Source organism: Acanthisitta chloris, unplaced genomic scaffold, assembly GCF_000695815.1.
Source record: "Acanthisitta chloris isolate BGI_N310 unplaced genomic scaffold, ASM69581v1 scaffold10628, whole genome shotgun sequence".
Taxonomy (NCBI): Eukaryota; Metazoa; Chordata; class Aves; order Passeriformes; family Acanthisittidae; genus Acanthisitta; species Acanthisitta chloris.
Genome location: NW_008686480.1, coordinates 1964 through 25728, shown reverse-complemented (window position 1 = coordinate 25728; position 23765 = coordinate 1964). Strand labels below are relative to the sequence as shown.

Below are 23765 nucleotides of genomic sequence, written 5' to 3'. Positions count from 1 at the left end.
AGGATATGTTGAGGCCCAGGGATGCTGAAGTGCAGCTTGAGCAGAGAACGGATCAGGTGTGAGTGTTGCCTGCTGTCAGCTTCGAATCCTAGACTTTGATGTTACTTTGTTACTGTTCTCAGGACAATAATGACATTGGATGCCTTAATGTCTAGTTATTCTTGATTAGATGCCTGTATCCAATGCAGGAAAGCTGCATTCACTGACCACAAGCTTGTTTTATAGCCTGCTGAAGGAAGCAGAGTTTCATGCTGAGCAGAGGGAGCATGAACTCAACCGCAGGAGACAGATGGGCCTCTCCTCTTCCCATCACTCCCTGGACAACACAGACTTTGATAATAAAGATGATGACAAGCATGACCAACGTCTCCTGAGCCAGTTTGGTATATGGTTCTTGGTGAGAAATTCTTGCCTTCTTCTCTCACTCTTCTTGGTTCCCTCTCTGTTACTTTCTGAAGCCTCAGTTTTATGTTGTTTTAATTTTTTTCCCCCACTTCTTGGCTTTAGTTGAAGACTTTTCTGATTTGTACACAAAAACGAGTTCTGTGAAGTTGTTGTGAAGCTGTCAGACTTGCAGACTTCATAGCTAGTTTGGGTGGAGCTGCTGACTGCCTCTGAGTCCTGTATAGAGTGTAGAAGAGTTACTCACTCTGTTTTTAACTGGCTGTGTGCCATCAGCCTCTGCTCCCAAGTGGCTCCTGCTGAGTGCCATTATTTTAACTTTAAAAGGCAGTCCCTTAAAAATCTGTTTTCCACCTTCCATCTATTGACGTCACTGTCTGGAAGCACAGCTTTCTCTCTTACCTCTGAATAGGCTGGAGGAGTCTTGTAGGCTGATTTTTAACTTCCTGCTTTCGGCTTGGTCTAGCTGCATCAGTCAGTGTACTCCAGCTGATTCACCTGGTGTGGGTTGACAGAATGAAGCTCTAATGGTTCTGCTCCTTATAGTAGCTAGCAGAGATTATTCCAAAATAGCAGGACTACTGCTGGCCAGTTCATGAACAGCTCAGGGTGCTGCCTGGCAGATCCTCAGAAATTGCATTTTGTGATTCTTCTTAAGGAGAATTATTCTTCTCAGGCTCTTTCCAGTTCACCTCAAGCTCTCAGGCTCTCTCCTCAATCACCCAGTGACAAGTGGGGAATAACAGGACTCCTCATCTATCACCTAAGCAGAGACATGGACTCTGGGTGGCAGGGTGGTAGGTCTGGAATCCCGCACTGCCAACAAAGCTGCTCTGAAGTTTCAAGTGACTACATGAATAAGCTTTGTATTCTGCTGATATCTTGTGGGTTTTGTTTAATGTTGGTTTAGACTTAAAGGCTTTTATTTTTAAATTTTTTTTTATTGTTCCATATCTGTTTGGTTTCAAATGATGTTTCATAAAACTGGAGGCCTACATTTCCAGAAGGAGAATTGAAGTGAGAACAGAAAAGGTTTTGTTATGCTGTACATGCCTCATCCTTGACATTGTGAGTGTACCTCTCTGTGGTAGGGAGGAGTGGTCTTCCTGAGTCCATTCTACTCCTAGAAAACCTCTTGATCTCTGCGTAGTGAGTATTGGCAGAGATGACTGCACAGGTTGTGAGAAATCATGGGTTGCTGTTTTCCTTCATAAAATCATAGGCTCATAGAATCAGCTGGGTTGGAAGAGACCTCAAAGATCATCAAGATCAACCCTATCGTGGTCACTAGACCATGGCACTAAGTGCCACATCCAGTCTCATCTTGAAAACCTCCAGGGACGGTGAATCCACCACCTCCCTGGGCAGCACATTCCAATGCCTGATCACTGTCTCTGTAAAACTGGAATTTTTTTGCAAAGCTAAGATCGCTTATATATGAAGTAGACATCTCCCTTCAGAATTTTTGAAGTTCTTTGATTTGTCTTGTCATTTTGTACATTTTATATATTCGTGTGCATGTATATCGTATATTTTACCAGGCATTACATTACCTTCTAAGGGGAAAAGTAATTTTAAAGCTCAAACCAAAATGTTTCAGTTTGTCAAAGCTTTCTATATCGTTTTTTTTCCAGTGTTGAAACTAAACCAAAAAAATATAGTGCTTGTTTTTTTCCCCCTCTTGTTGTTATTTTCTGGTTTGGAAATGTTTTGTCAATTGTCCTGTGCCAACCTCTACTTAAAACATTTCCTGTGTAATCTGCACCCTCCTAACTCTGAGGATATGCAAAATATAGTAGTCAAACACCTTGCCACCTCTAATTCAAGAAATGAAAGTTGTTTTGTGTTTCTGTCTTCCAGGTGAGCCTTTGCACTCCCAGTGAGAATACACCCACAGAGAGTTTAGCAAGGCTGGTTAGCATGGTGTTCCAATGGTTTCACTCTACAGCTTACATGATGGATGATGAAGTTGGTAGCCTGGTTGAAAAGCTCAAACCCCAGTTTGTTACTAAGTGGTTGAAGACTGTTTGTGATGTCCGGTTTGATGTCATGGTTATGTGCCTCCTTCCTAAACCAATGGAGTTTGCCAGGGTAAGAATGATTTATCTGAAGGTTCTTTATTTGCCAGAAATTAAAGTCTTAAGTATAAAGACCTTTTCCTGTCCAGCTCTGTCAAGGCAAAGAAATCTCAGTGGTAGAGGGAGCAATGGAGTTCACAAACATTTCCTCTTCATAACATTTTTAGTTTTTTACTGTGTTAGAAAGTGGGGATTATTTACACTAATGTGAAAACAGGTTGGAAGAGTATTATATGTTTTGAATCATACTGTGCATTTTTTTTTATAGCTGAACATTTTCATTATGCTGCTGAAGTATCCAAATTTGTATTTAGTAAAAGGAGTTGTTTGCCTACTCTGTCCTTTAATAATGTTTCTCTGTTCTTTGCATACTTCATCTCTGCAGCTGTGTGTTAAGGTTTATGAAATCAGACAGTTGTAAATGAAAGGAATTCTGGGCATACTGATGCCCTGTAGCTTCAGATACCTAATTTAAGTGACTCAGTTAAGGGACCAGTGTGACAGGGTTTGCCTTGAGAAAGAGACTTATCTGGAAGGTCATCCAGGGTGCCTTAGTAGGTAGGATCTCTTCTAGAAAGTCATTGTTTATGTCCATTAATTATGAAGCAGAACTCACCACTTACAAAGCCCATATTTTTGTAAGACATTAATTTTGTGACCCTCTCATGTGAAATGTCCAGAGGACATGTTGGCTGTTTCCCAAAATTAAGTGGCTAGGCTAGGAAGGGCCATAAGGACCTGATGTGATGTGTTACATCATCAGGCACGAACAGTTCATCCATGTATTTTTCATGATCTAATGTATGGGATTTGCTGTATGTGTGCAGAACAGCATGTTCTGAGCCATCACTCTGAAGATCCTCCTGGCCCTGGGAAGATTAGAAGGCAGCTGAGGGAGTTTGAGAGGTTGATGGATGCATTGAATGTTAGAAACTGAAGTAAAGAGATCAGGGCTTTGAGGTTAGGGGAGAAGCAAAGGACTCAACCTCATGCTGTAATCTCTTATGGATTTTTTTTCTTGGATCCAGCCCCTCTGTTGAGTTTTATTACCCCCACTGCAATACTTAAGACTAGACTTGTGAGATTTCCAAGGCTTCACTAGAACATGAAGACAAATAGCCATGAAATTAGCTGTGATGAATGGAGAAAAAATAGTTTGTTGGCTGAGATTGCCAGTATTTGCTGCCAAAACAGCAGGCATCTTAAGAGCCATTAGTCAGGAACAGCAGATGTGAGCTGAGGTCAGTTAGAATAATTAATCTCTGTACACCAGTTACTTATTTACTTAGAAGTATACTTTTTGGCTTCCCTCACTTAGAACCTTTCCTCCAAAAACCCCTAAACAAACACCCACAAAGGAACACCTGATACAGACCAAGTTTTTCGAAATAAACACCCATCACTGTACCAAGTTGCCCAGAGCAACTAATTGACAGTGCAAGTTTGACCAAATAGATCTGTCCCTTTTTTGAGAACTGTAAACAATAATACACCGCATCACAGTCTGGAAGTGAGCTAACTTCATCTAAATCTTGGACAGTGTTTTTGTGTACTGTGAATCAAATGAGAGAGGAAAAATTAATGTAACCCCCATGGCTGAATTGTAAATTCTGCCTTTAAGGTACTAATAATCACCTCCTACATTTTCCTGGCTGCAACACACTGAGCAAATTTATGATGGTGGGCAAGTTACAGGGACTCAAAATGTTGTTCAATCAGTATAATTCCTGGAATTGCCCACAGGTTGGTGGATACTGGGACAAATCATGTAGTGCTGTAACCCAATTAAAAGAAGGGCTGAACCGAATCCTTTGCTTGATTCCATATAATGTGATAAACCAGCCAGTGTGGGAATGCATCATGCCAGAGTGGTTGGAAGCTATAAGGACAGAAGTGCCTGATAATCAACTGAAAGAGTTCCGGGAGGTGTTGAGGTATGTAGACATATGTTGGAATAATTCTCTTGTTGAATCTGTTGATGATTGAGGGTTTACCATGAGAAGAAGGTGAGCACAAATAAAAATGCCTGCAATAAAAAAACGCCTTACAAACATGTGCAATAGACAACAGTGAGTGAATCCTGCTAATTTGTTTTATGACTTAGATTTAGAATAAGGCACTAAAGCTTTGCCTAAGTTTCCTTTTGCAGCTCCTGATATCCTTGAATGTATCACAAACCAACTACATGGATGCTTCTTTCCTGTGAGCAAGGCACATTTTCAGTGACTCCCTGACACATATTTCTGTCCAGTTGAAGAGAAATGGTGGGGATTTGTAGAGCTGGCACTGATTAGCTAAGATCTTCCCCTACTGAGCAAAGAAAACACCAGAATAAAAATGATGGCTGAGTCATAATTTCATGTCTGGTGTATACCTTTGAGAGTAAAACTTCACATTGCCTTTTATCTAATAAAAAGGCTCTGAAACTAAGTTAAAATCTGTAGGTATTGCTGTAAAATTTGTTGGTGCAAACATGGAGTAGTGGACTAGTGGTGAGATGAGAATTTTTCCAATATTTACATTGAATGACGGAAATGATATTTCTATCAAATGAAACTGGACATGATATGAGATGCGATGTAAATTCTTAAGGTGTATCACCAGATTCAGAGATAACCTTACACAGTTAGGACAGGTGGTATCAGCAGCTCCTGTGGAGGGTGAGAATGCAACTAAGATTGACTTTCTACCAGTTTTCTGTTATATCTCACACAACGTATGCCATGGTAACTCAGTGATGCTATATTTTTGTTCTGCTTCTCAGCAAAATGTTTGACACTGAACTTTGTCCTCTCCCTTTCTCCATGGAGGAGATGTTTGGCTTCATTAGCTGTCGATTCACAGGGTATCCTTCCTCTGTGCAAGAGCAAGCATTGCTCTGGCTGCATGTAAGTATCTTAATGAGTCATGCTCACCCAGCTAATAATTTTGAAAAAGACATAAAAAAGGGGGGTAAAAAAAGAAGCTGCTTTTCCAAAGTTCATGCAACCCTTCTGCCCTTTGCTTAGCTCCAGTGTAGTGATGGTTGGTTGACAGATCCTGAGAAGCTCTATGCTACTAACCCATCATGAGCAATAACCTACTTGACAAGGTGGTGATGTAGTTGGCAAGGTGGGGATTGGTCAAAGTTTGAACTCAATGATCATGGAGGTCTTTTTCAACCTAAATGATTCAGTAATTCTGTAATAAAATGGAAGCCTGGCAATTCCTTTTACCTTTGAATGTCAGTTGTGTCTTTAGGGGCATTCAGCTGGCAGTTGTTTTTAGTCTCCACAGAATTTGGTCTGTAGATTCCAAAATTAATTCCAGACTCCAGAAACAGCTGTGGTTGTTCCTGGATATGAAGAGCTGGGTTAGACTAGCTCTGTACCCATCAAGCTTTCTGCTGCTCTGGCCCTTGTGTGCTATATTTGCCCATAAAGTTGGCATTCACCCAATGCCCATATTCAAAAGCTACAGGGACAATCATGTCCACTGAGGGCAGAGAATTCAAAACGGGTATAAAATTTTCCACAGCACCTTGGAATAATACCTGTACTCTTCATTATTGCTTCTTTTCTGCTGAGGGTTATTTTAATTAAGCCTCTGCAAAGATCAATGTACCCGATGATTGTAGCAATTTTCAGGTATGCTGAGTTCTCAAGTAAAGCATCATTTATTTTTAGATTTTTCTTGACTTAATAACACTTAATGGCAAGTACATATGAGCTCACATTTATCTGAGTGTTGGTGACAAAATAGATTGTGAATATTCTCTCGGCAAGTACATATGAGCTCACATTTATCTAAGTGTTGGTGACAAAATAGATTTTGAATATTCTCTCAGTGATTTGCAGATAACCATCCCAATAGTGACACCAACAGGTGTTCACAACTGTAGACTACCTATCCAACTGGATTCTTAGAATAAATACAGGAATTCAGTTTTAAGTAATAATAAATAGAGTAAATGATTATTCATTCAAGTATTGGTAATACTTCTGGTTTACAGAAATATTTTTGTGGACTAACCTCACATCCAGTGTGTTTGTTTGTAAATCTGACCTCAAGGTGTACCAAGTGGATGTCAACAAATATATTGAAAATACCAGATATTTTGGCCAATTTCCTTTTGCCCTGGTTCTAACAGAAATCTAAGGTTGCACCTGACCTCACTGAATCCCAAAATTAAACACATGGAACTTGCTGACCAGGGTCATATTATAAAGATGATTATAAAGTAGCTGATGTTCGTGATGAAACTTGAAACTCACACTTTTTTCTTTATTGTCTTTCCTCAGGTGTTGTCTGAACTAGACATTGTTGTTCCTCTCCAGTTACTAATCAGCATGTTTTCTGATGGGGTTAATTCTGTGAAAGAGTTGGCAAATCAAAAAAAATCGAGAGTCAGTGAATTGGCAGGAAATCTTGCAGCTCGGAGGGTAATGGTTATTTATCCTGCTTATTTGTTTTCCTTAGAACAGTCTTCCTAATAGAATGCGTGTGAAAAATTAAAAAGTCATCTTTTGATATGACAGCATTTGATTGGAAACCCTATGCATTTTGAAAATGGAAGAAAATTGACATGACTTCAATTAATATCACTCTATCACATAGTGTAGAGATAACAGAGGTAGGAACTTGGTGTCTTTTCCAACCTTTTTTGTTCTTTGCATTTTCTGTTAATAACCATCAGCCACAAGTTGTTATGGACAAGTGGTCACGTAGAGTGATGCTTCGTCTTCTGATATAAATTTGATGGGCCCAGGTATGTTTTGAAAGGGTGACAGAGCAGAATTTATTCCTGTTTCCCTGCATTTTTTTTTAACCCACACCCAAAAGATGCAAAATTTGATCTACAGTTATCTAAGGCTTATGGTCTAGAAGAAGACATGTACAAATCTGTAGGCACTACATGTACTTGGTCTGCTGTGACTAACTTCCCCAGTAGTCTTGGAACAAATGCTTCAAGGACAGCAGAAATAAAACTGTTTGAAGGATTAGATCTTTACATTTAAGGAACTCCAGCATCTTGGCAGTTGTTAAGTCCTTCCATGTGGTCTGCCTGTCCTCTGATGTAGCTCTGCAGAGAGCACTCCCACACCTAGCCCATGATCACTTCTAAACTAGGAAGAAAAGACTAGCTTTCATTCTGATCTTCCACACCATAGCTGGCCTGAAAATACACCTGATGTGTCATCTAACTCTATATCTCCATGCAACATCTAGAGGTTCTCAGGGTGTTTTAGGTAACCTACTGTGGTGTGGGCGTAAATCAGTGCAGATGTGCATGTCTGATTACCGTTGTGTCTAGTTCATTTCCAGCTACCTGTATCCTTGGTACAGCCTTAGTTAGCACTGTTCTCTTGAGATGGCCTCATTTATTAGCCTCCTACTGTTAAAGTTCATGTCTGTGGATCATGGAGCAGATTACTGTAACTTGGTGGACAGTTTACTGCCTGCACCAATTTTCTATTTGGTTTATGATGTTGAAATTCCTCCTTAGTAGGAATAACATGATGAATGTCATCCACTTAGCTTAACAGAATGTATACATCTGTGCAGAATGTGGTTCCTGTACTTCTGTTGTATGTTATCATGTAGTGGCATTAAGGGACACGTCAATTTTGCAATAAAGCTCCAGAGGGGAGTAGTAAGGCTGTCAGAGTTCTTGCCATTTTTTTTTGTGTTTTCCAATTGAATGAGATTGCTGAAATGTGTAACACTTATGGACATGTTGATTGTTTTTATGCTTTCAGGTAAGCGTTGCTTCTGACCCTGGGCGCAGGGTTCAGCACAACATGCTGAGTCCTTTCCCAAGCCCCTTCCAGAGCCCATTTCGGAGTCCCATACGTAGTCCTTTTCACAGCCCTTTCAAGAATTTTGGACACCCTAGTGGAAAGACAATTGATTTTGACTGTGAAGATGAAGAAATGAATCTTAATTGCTTCATTCTGATGTTTGATCTCATCTTGAAGCAGGTACTTGCAGAAGAAAGACGCCCACCTTGAAGGGAAACTGAAATTCAGTAGTCACTTTAGGCTTTCCTTGGATCCTGCATTGATTCCTGTTCTGCTAAGGGACTGGCATGAAGTATAAGGCAATTAAAATCCCAGTACAGCTGTCATCTGCCTTTATAGGAGTTACAGGTTCATGTTCAATGAAGATAATTTAGATGCTTTCACATTCAGGGTAGATAACTCATGTTAAAGAAAGGAACTTTCCCTTGGAGATTTGTGTGTTTCTACAGACTAGAAGCAGAGGCTTGTTGATAGGCTTAGATTAGATACATAGTGTTTGGATAGCCAAATTTGTACATTGTGAATCCAAGGGCAAGTGTTTTGGATAACTCCAAGTAAAATTAATGGATCCTGTGCTTGAAATCATCTATTTGCCCTAGCCTGGGCCTCAACACCAGTGACAATTTAAAATTGTGAGTTAGTTTATCTCAAATTCTTCCCAGTCCTGTAATATAAAATTAGTAGAAATATAGAAAGAGGCAGACAGTTAGTGCTCTGGCTTTTGAAAAAATAATAAATCCTTATTCTTTTCACTTTCTTTCAGATGGAACTCCAGGATGATGGTGTCACTCTGGGCTTAGAGAACAGCATTTCAAAAGATATAATATCCATCATAAACAATGTGTTCCAGGCACCATGGGGTGGTTCTCACACCTGCCAGAAAGACGAAAAAGCAGTTGAATGTGGTCTGTGCCAGTCCAGCATTCTGTGTTACCAGCTGGGTTTTGAGCTGCTGGAACAGCTTGCTCCAAAGGAAGAAATCAGGCTTGTGGTAAGTAGAGCAGGAAAGGGTCTATATTATTGGTGTGCTAAAACTGCTTTATTATTCTCATTCCATTGTGCTCAAGGGGAGCAAAGCTGCATTTAACTCTGGCACGAAGGATTTGGGAGGTTAAAGAAAACTGCCATTGAACTATAAAAAGTTTGGATTGATTCAAAGAAGCCAGGGAAGATGGCAATATCCAGCCACTATGAACTCTTCCCCCATTAACACTGAAGTGCTGTTTCACTTTGGAAGGTCACTCCTATGATACTGTGTCTCAAATAAAATGTGAAATGTTAATACTTAGTGCTTTTCAAAGCGAAGAGTGGATACTTTGAAATGTTTCATGCTTTTGAGTGAATCAGCTGTAAAGTGAGCACGCCTCGGTTTTTGCCTGATGATTGAAAAGGCTGAGCACTTGAAAATCTGAATATACTTCAGGTGGAGTATCCAATTTTATCAGATATAGATATGTACTCTCCAATCACTAGTCATCATTAAGGCTCTCTGTAGCTTTGCAGAATTGGAGCATTTTTTGTGGTGATGGTGTGATGAGTTTATTTTAAGCTGTATGTCTGTTACACGTAACTGTTCCGATAGCTGCTTATTCTGAGTGCTCATTTGCTGTGGCAGGTTGTTTATTAGTATTTTTTTTTTCAGTGGAGGGCACAGTGATGCCTTTTTATGTATAAAAGTTTCAGAATTTCATTTGGATGTGTATGCTACTAGTAGATATTGTGCCTGTGGTATTCAGTAACTTGAGCTAGAAAAATCATCTCATGCCCCTTCAGGACAGATTCTCATCTCAACCAAAAATTAGCAAGTAGTGCAGTCATTTGGGTGCTGGGGCATGGTACCACTTCTAGGATGCACCTTGCAGTTTCTAAGATAAATGCCACAGTGGCAACCTGCAATCCTGAGCTTCTGGGCATGGGCAGAAGCAACTCCAGCCTGGTCCTTTTTTCAGTGTAAAAATGGTTGAGATAGTTCCTGCCCCTAAGCCTGTGACTCTACAGTAGTATAGGAAATGCCCTGCTCCTGTCTGATACTCCTTTCAGGCAGGGATGACAGACTTGGTGAAACAACAGCCCTGTGACTGGATCCACCTCAACCCCAATGGATATGCAGGTTCTTTTAAATCCATGTCTGAAACATAGTCCTTTTTTAGTGTACATTTGCTGATGCAAAATATTAGATATGCAGGTGATTTGAATGCACAAGTACACATGGAACTAAGCAATGTCTGCCTCACTTGAGCTCAGCTTATCACACCAAATGTAGCTTAAACAGCAGGATATGGTCTCATGTATTTAGATAACATCAATAAGTGAATTTAACTTATGTTCTTAAAGGAGCCTACAGATAACCTCGAGGATAGTCTTCTGTATACTAGACCTGAGTTTATTATAGGAACTGAAGGGGAAGAGGAAGACAGATCAGCACCAAAACATGGAGAAAACCCAGGAAATCACACAGAGACTACAGAAAATACTGGTAGGTAGAGGATCAGAAGGCTGAGTATTTCAGTAAGTCTTTAAAAGAAATGCTTATAGAGAATACAAGTTTCTGAAGCAGAGTCACTTTTTTATCATGCATTTAATTCTTTCAATGTATTCATTAAATAGGAAGGCTGTAATTAAGTTGTTACCAAGTGTGAGTGTCTCACAAAAAAAAGGGTGAAATAAGTCTTGGCCTTTTGAACATATAAAGTAACATGCCAGATTCCATGCTGGTCTAACTTTACTGACTGCAGAGTTAACGTGGCTAGAATTGATTTATCTCTCTTTAACATTCTTTGGTTTCATTTTGAATCCACAGATAAAAGAATGTTAACATTGTCTGTAACTTACATTTTAACAGCAATAAAAAATGACACAGAAAGAAAGTTTTGTTATCAGCAACTTCCAGTTACCTTGAAGCTCATTTACACAATATTGCAGGTAACATTGATTACTTGTTTGTTTAGTTTGAATTGTTGGAGAAGTGGTATCATTGTGTTGAGAATAGTACATCTGCTTACACAGGAAATGTCAAGGTTTGAAGAACCAGACATTCTTTTTAACATGCTCAATTGTCTGAAGATCCTGTGCCTTCATGGGGAATGTCTGTATATAGCAAGAAAGGACCATCCACAATTTCTCGCCTATATTCAAGACCACATGCTGATTGCAAGGTAGGCTTTTATTGCACAATTTACCTTCATACTTCATTGGTTATCCAGCTATACATTCGTAGGTAGCATCGAAGAATTTGCAAATTTAGTATGGCAAATTAACAATGGTGGTAGGGAAGTGTGGGATGGTTAAGAAACCCCTGTAAGAGCTCATTGCACAAGCTAATTAAAACATAAATAAAACCAAGGTACTCTGCATTGACCATCATGGCTACTCTGTCATATACCACTTGTTTTGCAGGAAGCCAGAGTTTCTCATATTCAATAATAGCATTATCTGAGACTGGGCTATCTCCCCTGACTCTATAAAATAAAATAAAGAATAATGTAGAGACAAGCACACAATTTATAGGCTTTAGAATTAAAGTTGAGAGAACAACAGTATGGCACCTTATTTTTATCATGGAAAGGAAGTTTTTTCATTTAGTATCAGTGTGAATTGGATTGAAATTTGTGCATTTTGAGATTCTCTTTAGAGGAAAGGACTTGCAGAAAACTAGCTGCAGAAACATCAACATATGATCTTCGAAATAGAGTGTGTTCTTCAGCACTTACAGCTGTTTGGTATCAATTTCACTGAGCATCTCCTGAGACAGTAGGGCTTTAGCAGACTAGAGAATCTATCCTGAATCTAAATACCAGCAAATTGTGAACACCCATCCTCTTAGTTGTTCATGGATGCACATGATTTGTGGTGCCAAGACAATTCATGTGGCTTATGTGCTGAAGCTGGTCATGCTGAGACTCCCAATTCATAGCACAGATTATGTTCATGGCAGTTGTGCTTTAAATTAGGCAAACTCTTTTCAAATCTGAAGTGTTTCAAAGTAAGGAATATTTGAACCTGGATTTTCAAGAAAAACTACTGTAGTTGAAGGTTTGCAAGTAGCTCTGTTTTCCTACTAGTCATTCTGTAGTATTTACATACATTCCTGGGGTGCCTCATAAAGATTTTCATGAAGAGTGCATTTCTACCAACAACACAGTGTGGACGTTTAGAAGAAAGAGTATCAAGAGAGTGTTTCTATGAGCAGGCTTGCTCTTTTTTCTCTTTCCAGCTTGTGGGGAGTTGTGAAGTCTGAGTTCTCTCAGCTTTCTTCCCTAGCAGTCCCACTTCTTCTTCATGCACTTTCGCTTCCCCATGGAGCTGACATTTTCTGGACAATCATAAACAGCAATTTCAACAGCAAAGATTGGAAGATGAGATTTGAAGCAGGTAGGCCTGAGAAATGTACACTGTTTGCTCTTTGTTGCTTCTCTGAAGAGGTAGAGCTTTCTCTGCAGTAACTGAGGAGACCTATAATAAATCATGATTATGCTGCTTTGGAGAGTTTTGGAGATAGTGTGGTGCAAAACTATGGCACAACAGTGCAGTAAAATAGAGGAGAACATGAGACATTTTGGATAATAAAAATCAAAATTGCAACTCTTGCCAGCTATTTTTGTTGTTGCTTTCTCAGCTGTGCATATTTCTAGGAGAGGTATATTAATCAGTACATAAAGAAGCCACTGCCTAAATGGATATGCCTCTTTTCTTTGTGTACATGACTGCTCCAGTGGAGAAGGTGGCTGTGTTGTGCAGGTTTTTGGATATTCATTCTGTGACAAAAAACCACCTGCTGAAGTACTCTTTGGCTCATGCATTCTGCTGTTTCCTGACTGCTGTGGAAGATGTCAACCCAGCAGTAGCTACAAGAGCTGGGCTCTTACTTGACACCATAAAGAGGCCAGCTTTACAGGTGGGTGTGTTACATGAGGAAAATAGATGGGTTTTCACCTGAAGTTCAGATGTGCAGCATCACAGTCATTGCTAACACCTCTTTAGGCAAGCATTGGTGATTGACACATGCACAAAATAGCCAAGGGAAATGATCCTGCTTACCACCAGCTTAGAATCGTAGAACCAGGAAGTGAGAAGTGCCAAGATGATGGGTCAGACTCTTCTCACTTGTGGAAACCAATAAAATAAGAGGCAATGGGCAAAAACTCATGCACAGGAAGTTCCACCTGAATATGAGGAAGAACTTTACTGTGCAGTCATTGAGCACCGGAACAGGCTCCCCGGAGAGGTCATGGATTCTCTGTCACTGGAGATATTCAAGTACTGTCTGGATGTAATCCTGAGCCATGTGCTCTAGGGTGGCCCTGCTTGAGTAGGAGGGCTGGACCAGGTGACCCATTGTGGTCTCTTCCAACCTAATTGATTCTGTTATTTCTGATTCTGTAGTTGTTTACATTGGAAAAGACCTTTTAAAATCATTGAGTCCAACTATAAATACCTGAATGACCGCAGAGGATTGCTATTGCATTTGAGCTGCTTTTGTAGAGAGCTGTAAATGGTATTTTGCTACTTTAAAATAATTCTATATTTTTCAAGTCCATTGATAAGTCTTATGACACCCTGCTGGGCTCACAGTGAGAAAATATATTTGAGCAAACCCAAACATGGTCTTGATCTTTACAAGATTTACTTAGGCATGTAATTTTAAGCATGTGAGAGAGCCTGCCAATCAGAATTCTCATTATGAAAATTAAGCAGGTACGAAAGTGACATAAGCAAGATATAAAAAACCAACTCATAGTACACAATTCAGTTCTAGTTCCTGAAGAATAAAATGAATGCGTATTTTAAAAAGTTTAGTGTTACTGCCTATAAAAAGCTGATAATGTTTGTTAGTTTTATTCCATTTGGTACTTTTCCAAAATAGTTTCCAGAGAATTTGGGTTCACTAAGACTGTTACCAGTAAACTGCACTTTCATATTTGATGGGTGGGTTTCTTCTCAACCTTAAGTCTTAACACTACGGCCAAAATTCTAGTGCAAATAACATACAGAAGTTTGAGGCAAAGTGCTTCTGAAACAGTTTACCACATAATCTTTCTTCCTCTGTTTGGGTTTGCTGATTCATTCTTTTTGTAATTCAGGGCTTGATTCAATTGCCTAAATGTAAGGTTTTTCTCAGACAGTGGTGTGTAAGGAAAGTACTTTGATACTGTGTGCCAAATGTGCAGGAGAGCAGAATTTTGGCTGTACCTTTGTATTCCTCAAAATCTTAGCAATTCCTGCAATCTAAATATGGTGTTCCATTTATCTCCTTACTTCCCTTACTTTCCAGTTGATATCAGTAGCAATAGTTCTGATTTAAAGGACTTGGTAGAAAAAAGGAGCTAAACCTTGATCCTATACTAACCCACAGGAGAAATTGTGAGTTTTGACCTCCCTTTGCTTTAAAAAAAAATCCTTAAAAGATTTCATATCTCAGTCCTGTGTTGTTTTTTGTTTTTTGTTTGTTTCCCTCTGTAGGGTCTCTGTCTCTGCCTTGATTTCCAGTTTGACACAGTTGTCAAGGACAGGCCCACAATTCTTAGTAAGCTTTTGCTGCTTCATTTTCTAAAAGCGGATATTCCAGCTTTGAGCTGGGAGTTCTTTGTGAATCGCTTTGAGACGCTGTCTCTGGAAGCACAGCTTCATCTGGACTGCAACAAAGAATTTCCTTTTCCAACAAGTAAGCAGAGTCCAAATCAATCTGGTCACCTTTTGTCAGCTTCTGGAATTTCAGCTGCCGGCGAGGGTCTGAGAGAGATGTAGGTCTTACATCTATAAATTCTCTAAAATTGAGTAACCTTTCAGGCCAAAAGAGAGTAAGTCGAAGTGAGTGTTTTGTTTTCTTGGCGTCCTGAATAAGGATTGGGCTGGATTCTGTTGCACCTTTGGGCATCATCTCAGGAAGATGTGATTGCCAGCCTTGACTGAAATGCAGTCTGGTTCTATGATCAGCTGCAATCTTTATTAATTCCTTTGTTCTATTGTAGTTGTTCTTATGCTGTCAAGTTTGATATTCTCAAAGTCCTAGGTCATACCCGACCATGTTCTGTGGTGGTCCATACAGGGTCTGCTCTAGGAGCTGTGTATGACCCTCAAAAAACCTCCAGTGTATGGGGCACAGCAGGAGAGCTACATGGACTCCTACAGGTGGTACTCAGTTAACTATGGCAGTGACAAATGTTTGTAAATCTTTGTCCTGTTCATACTTGGTGTCTTGATAAGACACTATGTCTCCTTCCATTCACTAAGGAGGGGCTGAAAAATAATTCCTGCATAATTGTTTAGCATGCTGAGTAATTTAAAACTTCCTAAGCCAAGTGGTGGTCCATGAAGCAGATCTATTTCTTTCTGATTTTCTTGGAGGAGGTGGGGACAGCTGTTTGAACAGTGTGTGCTCCCTCAGCAGCCTAATGCATCCTCCTACACTTAGATAGAGCCCAGTGCCTAAAATTCCCAGATGCTGCTGCTGCATCCATACAGGAGAGGTGTGGAACTGCAAACATGTTTTCTTTCCCATATGTGAGTAGCTTGACCCAAGGCTGGGAACTGCTGCTGTGGCCTGAGGAGGAAATCTTGGCACTAGTTTCTGACACCTCTGGCTGCAAATGTGGGGTCATATCTTTAGATATGAATATTTTGGAGTGATTTACAATGTGCAAAAGATAATCTTCAGATTTATCTTTAACCTTTCTCTTTGCCATTTCAAAGACATAAGTGGTGCAAAGGATGGGCCCACCAGCTTCAGTCCCTCAGATGATTAAACTCAGAGGGTTTCAGTGCACTATAGACATGAGTGTGGAAAAGTAGTGGTGACCCTATTAACATGTGCAGTGATGCTGCTGGCAACACCACTGTAATAGCATAATCACACTCGCAGATTCTTTGAGGTGCTGTTGAAATCCAGGATGGTAGGTGTAGGCAGGACAGGAGGTCAGTGAGGCAAAACTGCAGGCTACATTTAGGTAAGAGTGCACTAAATGTGATCCATACTCGTGAGATTTCTGCCGTTTTAAACAGAGGGCACATCATATTCTCTTAACCTGAAAATCAGGTTTTGGTTTCAAAAACCTGTTTTTCTCCAATCTCTAAAGAAAGAAGTAACATCATATTCTTTAAACATAGTTATGCCATTTGGGATTGCATGGATTTCAGAATGAGACCATGCAAATGAGTACCTTGCAGATGGACCCCTTGAGCCCATATGAAGCTTTCTTGACTTGAGTGGGACCTGGGGCCCAGTTGCATTTGGCACTTGGCAGCATCAGGGCCTCACCATGCTGTGGAATGAATCCTAACTTGGTCAATTGCATTTGCAAAGCTATCACTGCTGTCCGGACAAATGTCGCCAACCTCAGTGATGCGGCAATGTGGAAGATCAAGAGGGCTCGTTTCGCACGTAATCGGCAGAAGAGTGTGCGTTCCCTGAGGGACAGTGTGAAGGGACCAGCGGAGTCAAAGAGAGCACTCTCCCTTCCAGAAACCTTAACCACCAAAATTCGTTGAGTATCTATTTATGTTTTTGTGACACACCCCTACCTTCTCCCTCAGGATCGTGACCTATTGCTGGGTACTCATTGGAATTGCCAATATTCATCCCATTGGGGTAGCAAGTTTAGATTTCTTACTGGTTTGGGCATTATTCAGATAAAGACAAGTTAGTGAGTTTGACAAAGAACATAGACAAACATTATGTCTATGCCAAGTTCGTTTAAAATGCCAGAGCAAAATGCTCCAAGACTAGTCTGAGTATAGATCTTAATTTTTATTTGTGGCTAATACACAGTCATTTTGTCTTAAACAGATACAGTGTTTGCAGAAAAATCCATCTCATACTAATTAATTCATTAATTGCAATTATTCATCAGTGTATGCAGTGTATGCTAGACATCTTGAAAAGAACTGTTAATGTCTCAAATGAGCTTTTGGATATATTCAGAATTCCTTTGCTAAGAAAACAATGTCCATGCAATACATCCTTCCTGCCAGTTTGTCTAGGAGGACCTAGGTACTGGGTAACCACAGGCCTGCGTGGAGCACCATGCAGTTACCTTTCCAAGCAGAAATAAAGCTTAGCCATTCTCATTTAGAGAATTTTACAAACGCAGATTAGTCTTTATAGTCAAATTGGACCTCTCTCATTGCTCATACCTGTGTAGTAGGAACGGATAAAACATCTGAAGTTAAGTGCTGGTGAATTATTCAGTTAAAAGGTAATTTTCTTTCCAATCCCTATCCTCCCCACTGCAAATATTTTGAGACTATTAGGGAATCCTTCTTGAACAATTCCTGATCCTGTGTAGGGACTCCTGTGTGGTGACTTTTGTACCAGCAAAATCTGTAGGACACAGAAGTGACATGTTCCAAGTGGTTACACTCACTGCCTGACAACAGTGCATGAGTAAATGAACATACATATGCTAGCACTGAATATATGCTGAGTATAAGATGTCAGTACTGCATTATTAAACAGAATTGCTCTTGGGTTTTTTTAAAGCTGTGAGCTTGACCAGACATGAGCAGTCTGCACCAGCACTTGGAGGAACACCAGAGCAAACACCAGGTGGGTTTGACAAGGGAGGTGTGTTTTGGTGGAACAGGAAAAGGAAGGCTTTAACTCTGACTTCATGCTGAATCATGAGATAAACTTATGCAAGATGGAAGCTGTCTAAATGGCACAGTGAATCACATCTCAGCATGGTTCCAAAAAGTGTAAATTGAAGCTTTGCTCTCAATCTGTACTGAAAACTGCCTCCAGCTGTCAATACTACTTTGGAATTGGAGTAGGTTATTCAGAAGCAGTCAGCGATGCCAGCAGTGCCTCATCCTCCTGTGTTTCATTGACCACAAGTAAATCTGTAGGCTGGCCCTGTGGGTCATCTGTGTTGAGTCTGATCTTTGGCTTTCAGGTTTTAGAGACAGCAGACAGAACACTTTTTCTTGTCAGTACTGTAAATTACACTAGTCTCCTCTGGATGCTTATAGACATCTGAAGTCCTTTATTTTATGTTTACTCACATTTTGTGAAGATGTCACCCTTCAGTCAGGCATCTGTAGAATAGGTAGCTCAGTGGGGTCCAAGTAATTTCTAAATAATTGTGACTACTGACAGTTCCTGCTATGTGCTATGTGAAAACATCTCAGATTCAGATCTTTTAGCTTACTTTTTCAAGACTTGGAATACTTCCAACACATGCAAATTCAGAATCAGAGATATCAGCTTATTGGTTGATTAGCTGAAAGGAGGATACCTTGTCAGTCTGGGCACTGACTAAACTGTGAAATGAAATAGGAGAGCTTCTCAATTAGCAGTATATAGCCCTGTTGTGCTAGCCCAGTGAGAGCTGGAAATCAACCAGTTTCTTACAGAACATATGTGCATGTTGTCACAGGCTCATAGAAGGAACAAGTGAAATAATGGTGTGGTGAACAGATGTGTCAGTGAATGATTGTTCCTCATTGAATGGCACCACTCACCTGCTATATACTGGGCTTAAAGGAGTTTGTCACATAAGAAGTGTCAGTCTCACAGTAAGCATTGTTAGCCATCAGGTTTTTAATGGATGTATTTTGGAATTTCTAAGCCTTACTTTCCAGCCTCAGGTAATTAATCACCTAAGGTTCAAATTAAGTTTCCACTGAAAATGTATGTATAAAAGAATGCATGTAGCTAGTAATCAATGATCTGAAGAAAAGTCTGATAATATGATTTAGGATATCACAGATGATTTGGGAACTAGAAGACAAAGGACTGTCCCTCCTCTCCTGCCCAGTATTTATTATTTAGTTCTAATAACTTAAATTTGTTGTAAAAAATGCAACTTTAGGATTTGAATCATAGTTTTTAACACTGCACTGGCAGTACTGAGCATATCTGATTTGGCTAAGGAACTAACTGACTCTTAAAGAGTGGCTGTACATCTGTTGTAGAAAAACATTTATTTTATGCATACCACTTGAATGAACCAGTCCTCATGCTCATCTGTTCTTTCTAGATCTAAAACTGTCATCCTTGCACTGCCCAAATGCAAGCTGAATTCAGTGTGGATTCCATATGGATTAAACACCAGGATTTTGTATTTGCTTCTATATTCTCTACAGCATCCTAGACTGTCTCTGAGAGTGTTTCATTGATAGGCTAAGGGATCACAGTTGGGATGATGAAGCATGACACAATTTTGATCTGATATTTTATATCATATTGTAATATACCTCAAAGTAATTTGAAGGTAAATGGGTCTGATATAAGGGCCGGGCTGAGAAAGTTGGAATCTCTTTAGCCTGGAGAAAAGTTTGCGTGGAGACCTCATAGCAACCTTCCTGTATCTGAAGGGGCTACAGGGAAGCTGGAGAGGGACTCTTGGTTAGGAGCTGCAGTGACAGGGCAAGGGGCAATGGGTGCAAATTGAAAGAGGGGAAATTTAGGTTAGACATCAGGAAGAAATTTTCTACTGTGAGGGTGGTGAGACACTGGCACAGGTTACCCAGGGAGGCAGTGCATGCCCCAACCCTGGCAGTGTTCACAGCTAGGTTGGATAAAGCCTTTTGAGCAACCTGCTCTGGTGGTGGGTGTCCCTGCCCATGGCAGGTGGGGTTGGGACTAGATGATCTGTCAGGTCCATTTCAACCCCTTAACATTCTACGATTCTATGACACATGAATAAAGAGGTGAATCTGTGGGCACAAGGCTAGACTGAATTCAGGAATGGTGGCTGTACATTAACAAGCAATCTGTGTGTTTGGTGATGTGAGAAGGTTTTGATGGGGGTGGGGGATGTATCTGTTTATGTACATACCTTGTGTGTAGGCACACACAAATTTTGAGGGGTGAAAGTTACCTTAGCCAATGTAAAGACAGAGCTGTCTTGGTTTTGCATTAAAGTCATAGAATCATAGAATCATCAAGGTTGGAGGAGACTTCTAAGATCATCAAGTCCAACCATTAACCTGCCACTCTGCTGGAACTCCTAAACCTTCAGCTCCTCAGATCCAGACTCCTCTTAGACACTTCCAGGGATGGTGACTCCACCACCTCCCTGGGCAACCTATTCCAGTGCCTGAACACCCTAACAGGGAAAAATGTTTTCTTAGTATCTAATCTAACTCTCCACAGTCTCAGTTTAAGGCCATTCCCTTTAGTTCTCTCCCTGCAGCCATGGCAGGAGAGACATCCCCCACCTCTTTACAACCCCTGTCAGGTAGTTGTAGAGAGCCATGAGGTCACCCCTGAACATCTGCTGAAGGCTAAACAAACCCAGCTCCCTCAGTTGTTCCTCGTATGACATGTGTTCTTAGCTTCAGTTTAAACAGCCTCGTGTGGTGTAGGGTATCCTGTATCACGTGTTGGTGAAATGAATGTTTAGTTCAAGTTTGTTATAACTTAAGACCCATTTCAAACAGCAGAAGAGGTTTTCCAGACTCTGTAGGTCTATTGACTAAACTGGATTATAAAGTTTTTGTAGTTTTAAATCAGCAGTTGTCCATTGCTGGTTCATTACAGGTATCTACATTAGAAGTAAAACCAGAATGACTGACGTTCCCTTGACTTGGTTTAGTTCCCTCGACTTGACTTAGTGGAGCTATGACAAACTATTCAGGTTGAAGCTCTGTTCACTGTGTCCTGCTCTGTAGTTATCATATAGTGCATGAGAAATGAGATTTTTAATGTATCAGAAAATACAGTAATATTTCTGGAAAGTAATATGTCAGGAGAAGTCCTGGCAAGTGTCTGTTAGCTAGTGTTAGTATTATGAAATCCTGGCAAAATTGAGCAGTTTATCTCTAAGCTTCTAAATTATATTGTTCATAAGTGAAAGTAAAATGGAATAAGTTGTTCAGATTAATTACTCATTTGGTTCTGTTTGGGAACCAGGATTTATTCAGAGCCCAATGATCCTTTCACTCATTTCATCTTATCTCCTTTTTTTTACTGAAAATCTCACAATATGTAATAGGGATGGAAATAAATGGGGCAGAATAAAACAGTCTGCTATCACCTTAATGAAGATAATGTCTTTGTGATACAAATTCATGGAAAATTTTAACCCAGGTGTAATGTGTAAAGGTTGTTTCTCAGCTGATGTCCACGAAGCTAAGGTTATTTTCTATGCACTTTTAAAAATGTGCTTCTGAAAATGGCACTTTATTTCTGATTCAGAATTAATTGTTTTCTTTTTGCATCTGCAAATCTTGGTCCAGCAAAAGCTTGGATAGAGAATTTTCATTTCAAAGAAAGGTTTCTGTAAATATAAAATCCCAGTGAAGATTGTCTGGAACAAAAAGTACTGTATAACGTGCAGTTCATTACTTCTTTTTACCAAAAATGAGACCAGTAAAGGAAAGTTATTCTTAATAGAAGTGGATCTGAAAACACCCACCCTGCAGAGGTTTCATTTGTGCCTGTCAGAGAAATAGCAACTATCTCCCATGCTGTGCAAAACAGCCAGTCAAACAAACCCCTTTTCTCACTCTCCAGTAAAAATGTAAAGTATTTTGAAATTAAATAATCATAAATAAATAAATCTTTTTAAAGAAATCATGAACGTTGCAATTTTGCTAGTGAAGCACCTAAGACAGCTGCAGTGGTACCAGGAAAGGAGTCCCTTGTCAGAACTGCATATTACATTGAGAATATGGGTAAATTAGGATATTAATTTGCTATAAATTAGGATATTAACTTGCTATAAATATATAGCTATGAATGTATATAAACTCTAAGGCATGTAACCTCTGACAGGCTAAATAGGTATTAGGTGCTGGCTAGGAACCCTAATGTGGACATACAGGATCAAGTTTAAGATTCTATTTTAAGCTAATCTTGCCTGTTTAATTTTCAAATTAAACTGTTCTTGCAAAAGTAAGGGCTGTGTCCAGTAGTTGAAATGATTTACACTTGAAATGAAAACAAGTGGATTGTTTTATAATTTTGCTTCATACCAGCTTGCTTTGTCTCAATCGTTCACTGTCAGACAGATATTTAACCACAGATCAGACAATACGTCAGAATAAATTTTAGTAACAATTAATTTTAATAGTTCAGTTAGTGTTTAATGAGCACACTAAAATTAATGGTGTAATAAAAACTTAATTTTCAAGTATCACCCTGTTTTGATGCTGCTGATAATGTTTTTGTTCCCTTTGTTGATCAATCTAGTGAAAAAAATTAAATTGATTTTGCATATAATGCATGCATAATGCATTTTATTATTAAAACTATTTCATTTAAATTGCTGGTTTAAAATAGAACACCGGATAAATATACTTTACTGTGATTTAGCTGTGCATTTATTTTGAATTATTTAATAAAAAGAGTCAGATGTACTGTTGTGTGAAATGACTTCTAGTCACACATTGCTAGTGTTGGTACAACGCAGATCTTTAGAAACAGCTAAGCACTAAAAATAGACCATATACATAGGGTGAAATGAGAGATAATATCTCCAAAGGCAGTTACTAGAAAATTCTACTAATGATAAATGGTTTTAAGATTAACTGGAAATAGTGTATTTAAAAAAAATGAAAGTATGAAATGGAAATACTTGCCCAGTTGGTAACTGTTCTTGCAGTGTGTCTGTTCTGGATAGTTTGGGTGCTGGCTCTCACTTTCTTGTGTTTTTTTTGTGGCTTCTTGTCTTTCATATGGTCATATTCCCATGCAAAGTACTAAAGACTGATTATTTCCACTCAGAGTTTGTCGGCAGCTTCTTAGAGACATAAGCTTTTCTCTGGGAAAATGTTTTGACATGATGCATAGTGCCCCAAAACCTAATAAATGATAGTGCCTATGTTTTGGCCCATGCCATTTAAGAGAAATACAGACTCAGTGCTGAAAGGAGGAGTCTTCATTCTTCATTTAATCATTGTTTTGTAGATTTTTCCCTATTTTCTACCTTTGATGTTTTGTACGTGTTCCACTGGCAAAGACTAACATCCACTAATGTTTACTGAGGAAAGACTGAATACTGAGTTGGAAGGGACCCTCGAGGATTGTTGAAGTCTAACTGCTGTTGGAGCAGACTTCCTTTAATTCTCCTTTATTGCATAGATGTGAAGGAATAATAGCACTTGATCTGGCAGAAATGCAGTGGGATGGGAAGGTAAGGTGCTCCATTAAACAAGGGAAAGCTGAGAAACAGAGTTCGGTGTACACAGTAGGTGTTACTGTGCTGTTGAGCCTAAGGCAACAGAGGAACAATGCCCTCAGAAATATATGCCTATCTCCCGTGACTTCACCGGGTGCATTTGGGCAGAAATGGAGCAATGAACTCTGGAAAAAGCATTCTGGTGTATTCTGCGCCCTGTTCACAGTGTTGCCCAGTGTCTGATACCGATGTCTCTCTTGTGCCGATAGGACAACCCTCCCCAGAGAATGATAACACAATAAAAGACCTGTTGCCAGAGGATGCTGGGATTGATCACCAGACTGTCCACCAGCTGATTACGGTGCTAATGAAGTTCATGGCAAAGGATGAGAGCAGTGCTGAGTCTGACATCAGCAGCGCTAAAGCTTTCAACACAGTCAAGCGCC

General features: G+C 39.7%; 1 protein-coding gene across 1 annotated transcript in view; it reads left to right on the top strand.

The window, feature by feature from the left end:
* LOC103807423 (protein unc-79 homolog) overlaps positions 1 to 23765 on the top strand; it is a gene marked incomplete at its 3' end in the record, with an annotated part of 46253 nt that overhangs the window by 22380 nt on the left and 108 nt on the right. Inside the window, 17 exon segments of the mRNA XM_009080149.1 lie at positions 226 to 397; positions 2263 to 2493; positions 4224 to 4414; positions 5245 to 5368; positions 6761 to 6901; positions 8219 to 8440; positions 9024 to 9251; positions 10595 to 10736; positions 11103 to 11182; positions 11267 to 11415; positions 12474 to 12631; positions 12973 to 13154; positions 14720 to 14921; positions 16560 to 16739; positions 17736 to 17801; positions 23589 to 23763; position 23765. The exon segment at position 23765 is cut by the window's right edge and continues 108 nt beyond it. Of these exon segments, the coding sequence (XP_009078397.1) occupies positions 226 to 397; positions 2263 to 2493; positions 4224 to 4414; positions 5245 to 5368; positions 6761 to 6901; positions 8219 to 8440; positions 9024 to 9251; positions 10595 to 10736; positions 11103 to 11182; positions 11267 to 11415; positions 12474 to 12631; positions 12973 to 13154; positions 14720 to 14921; positions 16560 to 16739; positions 17736 to 17801; positions 23589 to 23763; position 23765 (2644 nt within the window).